General features: G+C 41.0%; 1 protein-coding gene across 2 annotated transcripts in view; it reads right to left on the reverse strand.

Moving 5' to 3' along the window:
- Positions 1-12,279, reverse strand: part of galntl6 (polypeptide N-acetylgalactosaminyltransferase like 6) — a 341,726-nt gene that overhangs the window by 62,811 nt on the left and 266,636 nt on the right. For both annotated transcript variants that reach the window (XM_052126394.1, XM_052126395.1), the window contains exon 6: positions 6,872-7,057. In XM_052126394.1, the coding sequence (XP_051982354.1) occupies positions 6,872-7,057 (186 nt within the window). The remainder of the gene's footprint in view (positions 1-6,871; positions 7,058-12,279) is intronic.

Below are 12,279 nucleotides of genomic sequence, written 5' to 3' on the forward strand. Positions count from 1 at the left end.
CTGACCATTCCCATACACCAAGTCAAATATTGGGCTGATTCAACTACGGTGCTGCATTGGCTAAAATCAGAATCCTGCCGATACAAGGTCTTTGTGGGGTCAAGAGTAGCAGAGATTCAGACTTTGACAGATGTTACTAGATGGAGGTATGTTGACTCTGCTCGAAACCCAGCTGACCATATCACTAGAGGTCTTACCTTAGCCGAAATAGCAGGTCCTCACCAATGGAGATCTGGGCCATCCTTCCTGACTGAACCACAGGATATGTGGCCGTTGACATCCAATCGGAATCCGCACCTGACCTGAGCGAAATGAAAAAAACATCCTTTGTTGGAGCAGTCACTGTCATTCCCAGTCCAGTGCCTTCAGACCTCATTCGATTCAGAACCTGGAAGGAGCTAGTTCAGGCTACTGTCGAGTCCTGTAATGGGGCGGCCAATATCAACGCCTTTGAGGCCTCAATGTATACACAGGCAGAAAAGCTCCTCTTAGCACAGTCACAGCTTGATTCATTCCCAGAGGAATTCAGAGCTTTGAAAGCTGGAAAGACTATCCTGACAGATAGCCGTTTGAGTTCTCTTGCCCCAGAGTACGACAAAATTACTGGTCTTATCAGAGTGGGTGGACGCCTTCATCGTGTTGAAACCCTGCCTTCTGATATCATTCACCCGATTGTCCTAGATCCTCAGCATCAGGTCACAAAACTACTCATCCAAGACATAGATCTGCAACTCCATCATCCAGGTGCAGAAGGAGTGCTAGCAGAGCTACGTCGTAGATACTGGGTGCTTAGAGGTCGTGAAGCTGTGTGCAAACACCAGCATTCCTGTCAGAATTGCCAGTTTTGGCGTGCCAAGCAACAGAACCCACAGATGGCCGACCTTCCACCCTGTAGGCTACGCCTGTTTAAGCCACCATTTTACTCCACTGGCGTAGACTGCTTTGGGCCCTTTCAGGTAAAGATAGGCCGACGCCAGGAAAAGAGATGGGGAATTTTATATAAGTGCTTGACAACCAGATGTTTACATCTCGATCTCCTTGAACACCTGGACACTGACGCCTTCCTCCTTTCTTTGCGACGCTTTATAGCACGTAGAGGAAAGCCCTTCGAGATTCTATGTGACAATGGCACTAACTTTATTGGAGGCGATCACGAGTTAAAGGACTCCTTTCATCGAATGGCTCCTAAGCTGCAGGAACAACTGGCTAAACAGCAGATCCAGTTTCGCTACAACCCGCCGAGTGCCCCTCACTTTGGCGGGACATGGGAGCGAGAGGTGAAATCAATTAAGACTGCCTTACAAGTCATTCTACGTGAACAATCTGTGCCTGAATCTGCTCTGCAAACATTGCTAGTGGAAGTTGAGGGCATACTCAATTCCAAGCCCCTTGGCTAAGTCTCATCGGACATTGCAGACCTTGATCCTGTGACTCCTAACCTGTTACTCATGGGACGTCATGATGCTTCATTACCACAAGTCCTTTATGACTCCGACGAACTCTTGGGGAAACGCAGGTGGAGACACAGTCAGATACTGGCCGACCAGTTCTTGACCACTTTCATTCGCTGCTACTTACCAGAACTATAGGGTAGACAGAAATGGAGATCAGACGGCAAAGAGATGGCAGTGGGACAAGTGGTACTCCTAATTGACCATCAACTCCCACGAGCGTTATGGCCTGTGGGTACCGTGACAGAAACCTATGCAGGGGCTGACGGGAGAATCCAGACAGCCAAAGTTCAAGTCAAAGGCAAGCTGTACACACGCCCTGTCGTGAAACTGATTCCACTTCCTCCAATGAGGGATAGTGATACAGACACTCCAGACGGCCTTTCTTAAGGAATACAATTATCCTGACTGATAATTGGGGGCGGCTGTGTCAGAAAGTCCATCCCGGAACGGAAAACAGGCAGCGGTTTCTGACAGACTAGTATCATAGTTGCTACTTCCAGCAGACTGATACGATAGCTAGTTCCAGATGCGCTCTCCCATATATCGTTCAATGTTGTGCGTTCATGCAACAAATATCACAACACAACGTGATGACATTTTATAATTCTCCCTACCATCTTGAGATTGTAACTGGATGTCACTTACTGCCTGACAAGTATTATTAAAGAGAAGTTTGATGAAGATATACCTCTTCCGTGCCTGATTCTCTTACCGGAATCACTGTCCATAACTGTCCGCCTACAGAACTGTAAATTCACAAAGGTTGCCAGAGGTGCTACTCTGCAATACGGACCTAGAGTGGGACTCAAGGCAGAAAACCGGGGTCTGAAACACATAGAAAGGGAACGAAGCCTGAGGCGCGTAACCCTTTTTAGCCTAGGGGTTTTTGGCCTTGGAAGAAATCCCCTGGCTTTTGGCCACAACAAAAACGGTCTCATGAGCAGAAGGTCCAGAGGGATCACCGTGGACGCGGTCGCCCTGAGACCTGGAAATTGTTGATACTGATAACAGTGCAACCTTGACCTAGCCTGACTTTGCTCAGGGTGATCTGAATGGACTCAATCCTAGCGGGAGACAGTTGTGCCCGCATTGTGATTGAACTCCATACGATGCCCCGATAGACAGTGTTCTGAGTGGGAGAGAGGACGCTTTTCTTGGCGTTGAACCTCAACCCCAGAAAAACAGATGAGCTAAGACGATGTCCCTGTGCTGAACTGCCAGTTCCTGGAACTGCGCTAGGATCAGCCAGTCGTCTACATAATTCAGAATGCAGATGCCCTGGAGTCGCAAGGAGCCAGCGCTACATCATGCATTGTGAATGTGCGGGTAAAAAGGGCTAGGCTGAGTGAAAGAACCTGATCCTGGAAGACTTCGCCCCTTGAAGTGAACCTCAGGAACTTTCCATGTTGTCGCAGAACTTCTAAATGAAGTATAGAAGTGCATCATAAGATTGATGGTGACCAGCCAAACGAGTTGTAGGGCTTGAGACACGACCGTCTTGACAGGCATCATCTTGGACTTGAACACCCACGGGTAGTTCAAGCTTTAAGATCCAAGCCAGACGCCACCCCTCACCCTCCATGGGAAACGGGAAGTATTTAGTGTAATAACCTAACTCTCTCTCTGGAAGGGGAACATGGCCATGGCCCCGGACCCTTTAACCAGGAGATTGAGTTTTTTTTTTTTTACATAAAAAGAAATCCAGTTCACGGTAGTGAGAACACGCCGTTGAAACACGGAAAAGCGGCGAGTGAATTAAATCCTGATGCCCTTATAAGACCCACAGAAAATAATATATCCGGCAGAAGTTTCCACGCTGCCAGGATCTCTGAGATGGGTATTATATTTTAACACTTCCTGTTGAGGGGTTGTCGAGTGTTTTGCGTCCTGAATAAAATGCAGGAACAGCGAAAACACCCAATTTTGACGGAAGCCTCTGCAACCCGAAACACCAAGAGGTGGCGGGAATGGAGGGGCTTCGAGGGGGTACTGGGAGGGGTGAGGTGAAGCACGCGCCCCGTCCCGAGGGGAGCTACCCCCTAATCTAGGCGCAAGACCATCAGGGTTTTCTCTTACTAGAATTTATAGTCCTGAGGTCTTGCTTCGGGGGCTGGCGAGGGCGGTGAGACTGTCCCCAATCCCTGGGAGGAGGAGCACGACTCGCCACGCTTTGCTTTTGAGCCTCCCTTCAGTCAGGCATATATATATATTTATTTTTTATTTTTTAAATTTTGTTTAGGGGTTCTCCATGAGCGAAAAAGGCTCTTCATGGAGGTTATCAAAGAAGGGAAGGGACCCATGAGGCGTTCCCTTTCTTAGACTGGAAGATAAACTCTATCCCCTAATTTGGAGCGTTTGGGGGTCTCTTTTTCGCGTGGCCAGTCCAATCTGGCAACCGCACGAGTTACAACATCGAACAATTCCTCCGTAGAATTTCTATCGCGGACGGAAAGCTCGGAGGCGGGAAGAGAATCGCGATCCACCTCATGATCCGAGATCATGTGAAGGACCAGCTGGGTTTGGGGAGAAAGTGAGAGAAAGGGAACAACCCGTCTCTTGCTCCTCAGCCAAATCCATGCAAGAGCCCCACGAACGATCTTTTTTTTTTTCGTGAGTGCTGACTCCGGAAGCAAGCTGAGGCGAGCACGACGCACTCTGCCTGTTAAAGCAAATCGCAGTGCTCGCGACCGCCCTGCTGCAACGCCGAGAGCAGCGTGCTCTTACCCCCAAACAAACAGCAAAAACTGATGTGTGTCGTCTTCAGCTATAGAGCGAGAAGAGGGGAACACGCACCGCTTATGCTTTCAGTCATTCTCTCTTTTTTTCTTTCTTTTTTAGAAATCTATATATATAATATTTTCTAAACAGAAGAGAAAAGAGAACAACGTTCACTGCACACTGCCTAACTGATTCTATCTCCTAACTGAGGAAAGAAAGTTTTGACAGGGTTTGTGAAACACACAGAAACAGAATCGCTCTGAAAAAGAGTTTCTGACGACACCTGGTGACGTATAAATTTAAAGCCTGGCCGCAGATGCATCTAATGATTACATCAGCCGAGGTTATAAATTCCGGTCAATGTTCATTGACATGTTACACACACTATTTCAGCTCGGTTCACAGTTAGAGTTGTTCCCCGTAGCGCTTAGCAGCGCAGCATCGTAGTGAAGCTTTTTGTAAAGGGAACAAAGATCCCAATATCCTTGCTCCAACAGCACCCCCAAACCCAACTACGTGCCCCTTTATCTTGAACCAAGTATTTTGTTTGGACAAATGTACAAATTAGTAGCCAGTAAACATAAATATTTACAGTACTGTGCAAAAGTCTTAGGCACATAAGATGCTTCACTAAAACATTTGTCTTAAGATGATTATTTATATTTTCAGCTTTAGTCTGTCAATAGGATATAAACATTTTAGACTCCCAAACATTTCTTTTGCAAATAGAATAGAAGAACAGGGAGCCCTGCAACAGATGTCATGGTCCCCACACTGAATATCGAGTCAGTCTGGGATTAAATTTACATTTATGCATTTGGCAGACGCTTTTATCCAAAGCGACTTACAGTGCACATATTATAGGGACAATCTGGTGCAACCTGGAGTTAAGTGCCTTGCTCAAGGACACAATGGTGGTGGCTGTGGGGATCGAACCACCAACCTTCTGATTACCAATTTGAATTGGTAAAAGAGACAAAGCAATTGAGACAGCCTAAACAGATTGAAGAACTGTGGGGAATTTTCCAAGAAGTTTGGAACATCCTATCTATCAACAACCAAGAAAAACTGTATCCAGGTGTAGCTAGGAGAATTGGTACTGTTTTAAAGGCAAAGGTGGTCACACCAAATATTGATTGATAGCTTTTTTATGTTTACTGGACTTTGTATGACGTTAATTGATAAATGAAAACTATTTATGACATTGTTTTTGAAGACATCCTCACTATGCAACATTAATGCCAAGTGCCTAAAACATTTGCACAGTACTGTATATATAAATAAATAAATAATTACAATGCATTATTTCATAAAGTATAAAAGGAGGGAAATAATAATTATTCATAGGAGTGAAATATAAATACACTGGAAAATGTGGTACCCTGGTAACTTAAAAAGCTATTTCTACCTGACTTAATCCTTACAATTACAGCAGTTTTGTTATTTGTTTTTTTGTTTGTTTTGGAGTTAGCAAATCTAGTCACATTGATTCATAGATGTTGAAAATGTTTGACTTCAACAAAACCAGTTAATTTAGATTTTAGCCAAATTTTATTTATCTGAAAAGGCGTGTCGTGATAACATCTAAGTTGCTTAGCATCTTCCTGCTTTTATTTGACTTCAAACTAGTATTAAATATGACTAAATTGACCTGATTACATTGGGTTGCATCTACAAAAGTCATTTTTAATCTGCACAACACAGTCTGACTCTGAAAAGTGGTAATGTGCAGTTGTTACATTAATTAACTTTTTGTAGTTGGCATAACACTTAAATTGCTGTCGCTATAGTCCAACCTAATGTAGTCAGTGCAATTCAGTCATATTAAACAATACAGTATTTTAGGTTACCTGACAAACCATTCTTTTACAATGTATTATAAAGGCATGAAGCTGCCTTTCTACTACATTGTAAAATAAAAGTTGTTTATTAGCAGTATGTCTGTTTGCAACCTGTCTAAAGAATGATGGTGTGATGAGAGCTTAGGGAGATAGCCTTGTCCTCAACATTACTGATCAGAGCACTGTTTCAAACAGCCTGTGACACAGTACCTGCCGCGTACTTGTGTGCCAGCTCCACTCTAATCATACATGCCAGGCTGATCCCAGCATGCCTCTCAAAGACCATAGACGGCACACTGCAACCAATTAGAACTTGCCGTGCTGTGCCCACGTATCTGGGACGACCGCCTGATGTTCAATCCAGAGAAAAACAGACAGATCAGGCCCACTAACTAAACACTGAGCTGTTATTAAATCAATAAGTGTGAATCTGTAGTGAACCTTTGCTTAAATAGGCACTCTGAAATATGTTATAACAGTGCCATGTACTGTACATCAAAAGTAATGCTTTTGTGGCACAGTGGGGGTATGCTATAGATTCAATCCTCAATGATTCTGAGAAGAAAGGTTTTCTGTGATAAAATGAAACAAGTCATAGACAGGAAACAGGGAGACAAAGGATTTTTTTAATCAGCCAACTGCAGAGGGAAGGGCTTTGAATGGGAAAAGCAATTGAATTTTGAAATGGCTCGATTCAAATGAGAAAGATAAGCACAAAGAAAATATTCTGGGATTTTCAGTGGCTAGTGTTTTCTCACAGTGATAAAACACTAGCCACTGACAGATGGGCATAAAAAAACTGAGAAATCTGTGGGTACGTGTGGCCACCAGGGTAACCAGTTTTTTATCTGGACTTACCGAGTAGGGGTGGCAGCCAGTTGATGTTGGCTTCACAGTGCGAGTCCAGGAAGGTAAGGACCTCTCCTTTAGCCACCGACGCTCCTAGTAGCCGCGTACGGATCAGACCCTCTCGCTTCTTAGTGCGCACAATACGCACCTTAGGAAATTTTGACATGTACTCCTCTAGATTCGCCTTCAGGTGGTCTGTTAGAGACAAAGTGAGAATAAAAAAAGAGATAAATTACTTGAAAGACTGCACAGGAAAAGCAAAATGACATTTAAGAAAAACAGAAAAGTAGGCAGATTGAGTGTGTGTTGCAGTGCAGTGGTGCGTTAATTTAATCTCCGAATTGTTTCTTCATTCTCCTGGCCCCGTTCAAGGGAATTGTTTAACACACCATAAGATTCCCCTGCTGTTAACAGTTAAAATAATTGTTGAATGCCATCTGTTTCTAGAATAAAGCATCACAAACAGACCCAACTTTAACATTACACCATATTATAAAGCATACCTGCTGCATATCTACTTTAAACATGAATAGCAAATACTGTAACAACAGTACCATTGTAACAACATTGTAACAACATTAAAAGGTGTACTCAGGAATTGTTTCCTTGTAAATAATTTTTACCCCTGAAAAATATGTTATGGTTCATTTAAACTCACATGAGCTGAAGTGTTCAGTAGCCTTATAAAAACTTTTTGGTTTTACCTGGAGCTGAGCTGTCTCATGATGAGATTACATTACCAGCCACATATTAATCATTTTATCTTTGTAACCCCCCTATGATTGAACACTTTAATCTTGGGTGACTGCATATATTGCATTTCTACAATTGTATTAGAAACCAAAAACTATTGCTTTTGCACGATGCTGTATCCATGCTGCCATGTGTCAGTCCAAGTCCAAGACGACTACCATAACAGCAAGCACAACATTAACAAAAAAAGTGTACCTTTAAACTATCCACTGTTTAAAAGTCGCTCCTGACATATATTTTCAATGTACATTCAAATTTGTATTTTTATGGTGAACATTGAACATTCAACATTCAATGTGATGTTTTTACAGTCAATATGAATGTGCTCGTTCCACAAACATCTTCAACTATGCTAACGTGAGGTAAACACAAAAGAAACAGATGTCAAATTTAGATTTCCTCAGTGTTAGCCAGGTAGTTGGAAATGTATTTCTCCCCTTTCAGTGCCAGCACAAAGAAACAGCAAAGGCAGTCATTTCAAAAGCAAAAAATGCAGGGAAGCCTTATCTTTCCACACAATACGGTTTGTTCAATTTCAGAAGCAGCAGGAGTTTGCAGCAGCTTGTCGACCATTTGAACATTATTGAAATAGAAAGCATTAATACCTGCACAAACTCAATCACTGCTTCCCAGCTGTTGTGTCTGTGGGTGAGAGTGTGCATGTGACAGCATGCGATTAGACACTTTAGAGGTACCAAGTATATAGGATTTGGATTGGCACCAATAACATAAATCCATTAGATTCAGCCATGATTTTGATGGAAGGTTTGAACTGAGAGGACCAGTAAATGTCTTCATTGGATATGAAAGCTGAGAAGCTGACAATATTAAAATAATGTTCATGGAAAGACACCTTTGATAGTGAGGTTTGTGTTTTATGTTTGACTTCAAGATAGAATAATAAATACACTTAAAACCGTAAAAGCATCCATTTTAAAGGTGCTGGCTCTTTCTCTTTCAGATATTCATAAAAAGCAGTAGACGCCATTGTTGTAATACACGAGACTCAGTCTCGAAACCATATTTTTATGGTCTTGGTCTTTTCTCGACTCTGACTCGAACAAGTGTGAAATCAGACTTTTTCAAAAGACCAGTCGAGTCCTTTAAAAAAAAAAAAAAAAAAACACAAAAAAAAAACCCTTGCTTATTATCATGGCCTGTCTGGCAGCTGCTTCCCAGCATGCATGTAAAATCAGCAAGCAAATAGCTGTATCTTGTTAAGATACAAAAGAGTAATATACAGAGAGTAATATACAGATGTACCTGAGGAATTTATAAGCTTTAAGACATGAGAGAAAAACAAAAGCAGAAAGGGACTATATTTTAAGTGATTAAGTGCATAGTGTTAAAAGCAAAAAAGTTAGTGGGACTTATTAATTTGAGTTCTAGTCATATTTAAAGATTTACTTTATAGCAATAACACAGATGTAACATTTCAAATTTTATTAGAACTGGTTATAACAAAAGAGGAAATCTGGAGCCTGGTAAACATTTGGGTAACAGGGTGGTCTCATATTCAGATGAAAAGTAATTATTCCCTGCTGTATCTGTAAATTGTAAGTTGTAAGTTGTAGTACAGTAAGACTGTATTTTATATATCAGAAATGCTTACTTGGGAGTACAATGGATGGAATCTAATAGTGCAATTGTAAACACATTGAAAGTAAAGGTTTTGGTTCACTTTCTGCATTAACAGTTTAACTTTAATACATCATTGTTAGTTGTTTTTTTATTTTAGTTACAGTACATTAACACTACTGTTGTGCTGGTGCCACCACCAGGCTTTTAAACTAGCTTAACCAGATTCATCAGAAAGACCATGCTGGTCAACAGCTTTAACAGCAAGGTTTAGCTGGTGAAAAACATGGGTATGGTGGTCAACCAACTAGACAGAACCAAACCAGCACTAACCAGCATAAACCAGCCTAGACCAGCATGTGAATTGCATACTGGTTAAGCTATCCTTTCAGCAGGGATTCTAAGCCAAAGGAACCTTACACCTTTAATTTTAGTTTTTACTGTATCTGATTTGAACCTCTCTGGTCTCGGCATGAACTCGTACTCGAATGAGCTGGTCTCAACTACAACAATGGTAGATGCTAGATGCTACATGGTATGCTTTTTGAAGGGGACCTTATTTGTATTTGTGTATTCATACGTAAATTGTAAACATACACTACCGATCAAAAGTTTTGAAACACGTACTCATTCTTTATTATAATTTTTTTCTTCACATTTTAGAATAATAGTTAAGTCATGGGAACCATGTTGTGACTAAAAAAAAATCCAATTTTAGCATCTTTAAAGTAGTTGCCTCCAGTATTTAAGGAGTTCCCATCTATGTTGGACACTTATTGGCTGCTTTTCTTTATTATTTGGTCCAATTCATCAATTGAAAAACTTATTTTTTTTATATATATAAAATTTTTGTTTTATAATGAAATAAATTAATATGGTGGCACAATTATGTTTTTGTCTACAGAATGAATTTAAAATGTAGGCATACGCCTTAAGATCAAAAGATTTTTAAGACCAAGAGAAAAACTTTTGACTGGTAGTGTAATTCTATTTCATAGTGGATGAAATGGTGCGATTTATCTGATTGACATCCACAACAGCTATGGTTAATCCTGAAAATATTCAATAATACATTTCCCTTTGAAAAAGTACATAATGCATTAATATGTTATTATCTAATTATGGATTAAAGATGAGCACTCATTTAATGATAAACAGAACTTTAAGAAACTAAAAGCACATGACACATGCCAATTTACACAAATTAAAGGAATAGTTCACCCAAAAATGAAAATTTGCCATAATTTCCATTTTGTTCCACACTGGTGACTTTATTTCTTTTGAAGAACATAAATATAGTTTTTTTTAATGCATTCCCCGATCTGTGTTTTACACAGAATGTTAATGCATTGACAGTATGAGAGATAAAGACTCACTCTGAAGCTTAAAGGGGTCATATAATGGTACATGCACTTTTTCAAGTTGATTGTACTGAAATGTGTGTTGGCTGTGCCTGTACACAACCATCCTATTATGATAAAAATCCATCCAGTGTTTTTGTTTTAATCTCCTTATATATTTTCCCCTGCCTCAAATCGAGCCGTTCGACCGTGTGACGTCACACGGTCAGACGCCCCTCCCAGGATTGTTGATTGACAGCAGTGTTTCAACACAGACCCGCCCTCGCTCGTGAGCGAGCTGTCAATCATAGTCCGTCATCATTGTTGATACACTGGAGCAGAATGGCGCCTAAGCGATTGTGGTGTTCTGTTCTTCGGTGTAATAACGAACACAGCAGTCATTTTGATGTTCCTAAATCTGAACCGCTGAAGACGCAGTGGCTGAGTTTTGTTTACGATGGGAATATTCCCCACGAGCAACGTCAATGCGTTCATGTTTGCGCGGATCATTTTTCAACAGACTGCTTTATAAACGAGGGTCAGTATAAAGCAGGTTTTGCTAAGAAGCTGCTGCTGAAAAAAGATTCGGTACCAACTATTTATATTCCCTCTGCACCTCCAGAAGAAGTAAGTGTAACGTTTTATTAACCTTTATATTAATCTTTGCAAATCGCTTGCACGCTTCACAATGAATGTGGCTAATGTTTACACTCAGGGTACATTACGGCATGTTTTCCATAACGGAGGGGCGAGGTGACCAAAGCTCATTATCATTTAAAGTCATATGCACTGAAACAGCGTGCTGAAAACAGAGCTGTTTTTGAGCAGGTAAAATTAGTGTTTTCTTAAAATACTAATGAGAATTTTTAATAAAAGTATATTACAAAGTTTTCATTTAGACCCTAAAGATTCATATTAACTTGTACAAAAATGGCATTATATGACCCCTTTAAGACGTGCCCAAAAAATAAATAAAAGTACTCTTATTCCAAGTCTTCTAAGGATTTGGTATGAGTTTTGGTGAAAAACATCCGGAAACAAAATGAGGGGGAGTAAATTTTGACAAAAATCTAATTTGGTGTGAACTATCCCTTTAACAATACCTAAGGTTCAAATATTGGTCATTGTGCCCATTCCAAAATGCAGCATTGACTCATTTATTTTTAATATAGATCCAGAAAGATTGGCAACTTAATGATAATAGCACTTCCGAGCCCTCTGAGAGTTTGTGGTCTGTGTACTGAGAGCTCACTGCAGGCCCCCAATGCAATTATCAACAACCCAAACAGAGCAGGACATCTTTGATGAAAAATAAAAGAGTATATTAACCGATGCAGATTTCTCCTTTCTTTTCAACACCCAGGGTATCTGACATTCAAATAAATAGCCCCAATAAAAGTGACAGCCTCAATATGAGTTGCCACCGCACTCTGATCCCACTGAGCTGAGGTCAGGAGGAGAATTACAAAACTTTTTCATGCTGGTTTTGTTAGTGTAACTGGGTTGTCGGGTGGGTTTTCTCTCTCTTGTATCATGTCCTATGAGTGCTTGAATAAACAAGGTCATAAATCATTGGTGCTGATGCATGGTAGGGTGAGCAGTGGGGAAGGAAGTAACAAATAAACAGTTATGAGGAAAAGGCAAAGTTTCATATCCCGTTGGCATATGGCTGACAAGCCATGATGAAGGCACATTCCCTGCTTGATGGTTTGCAGAGAGACCCCTCTGGGCCACTACCTTTCTAAC

This window comes from Xyrauchen texanus, chromosome 5, assembly GCF_025860055.1.
Source record: "Xyrauchen texanus isolate HMW12.3.18 chromosome 5, RBS_HiC_50CHRs, whole genome shotgun sequence".
Taxonomy (NCBI): domain Eukaryota; kingdom Metazoa; phylum Chordata; class Actinopteri; order Cypriniformes; family Catostomidae; genus Xyrauchen; species Xyrauchen texanus.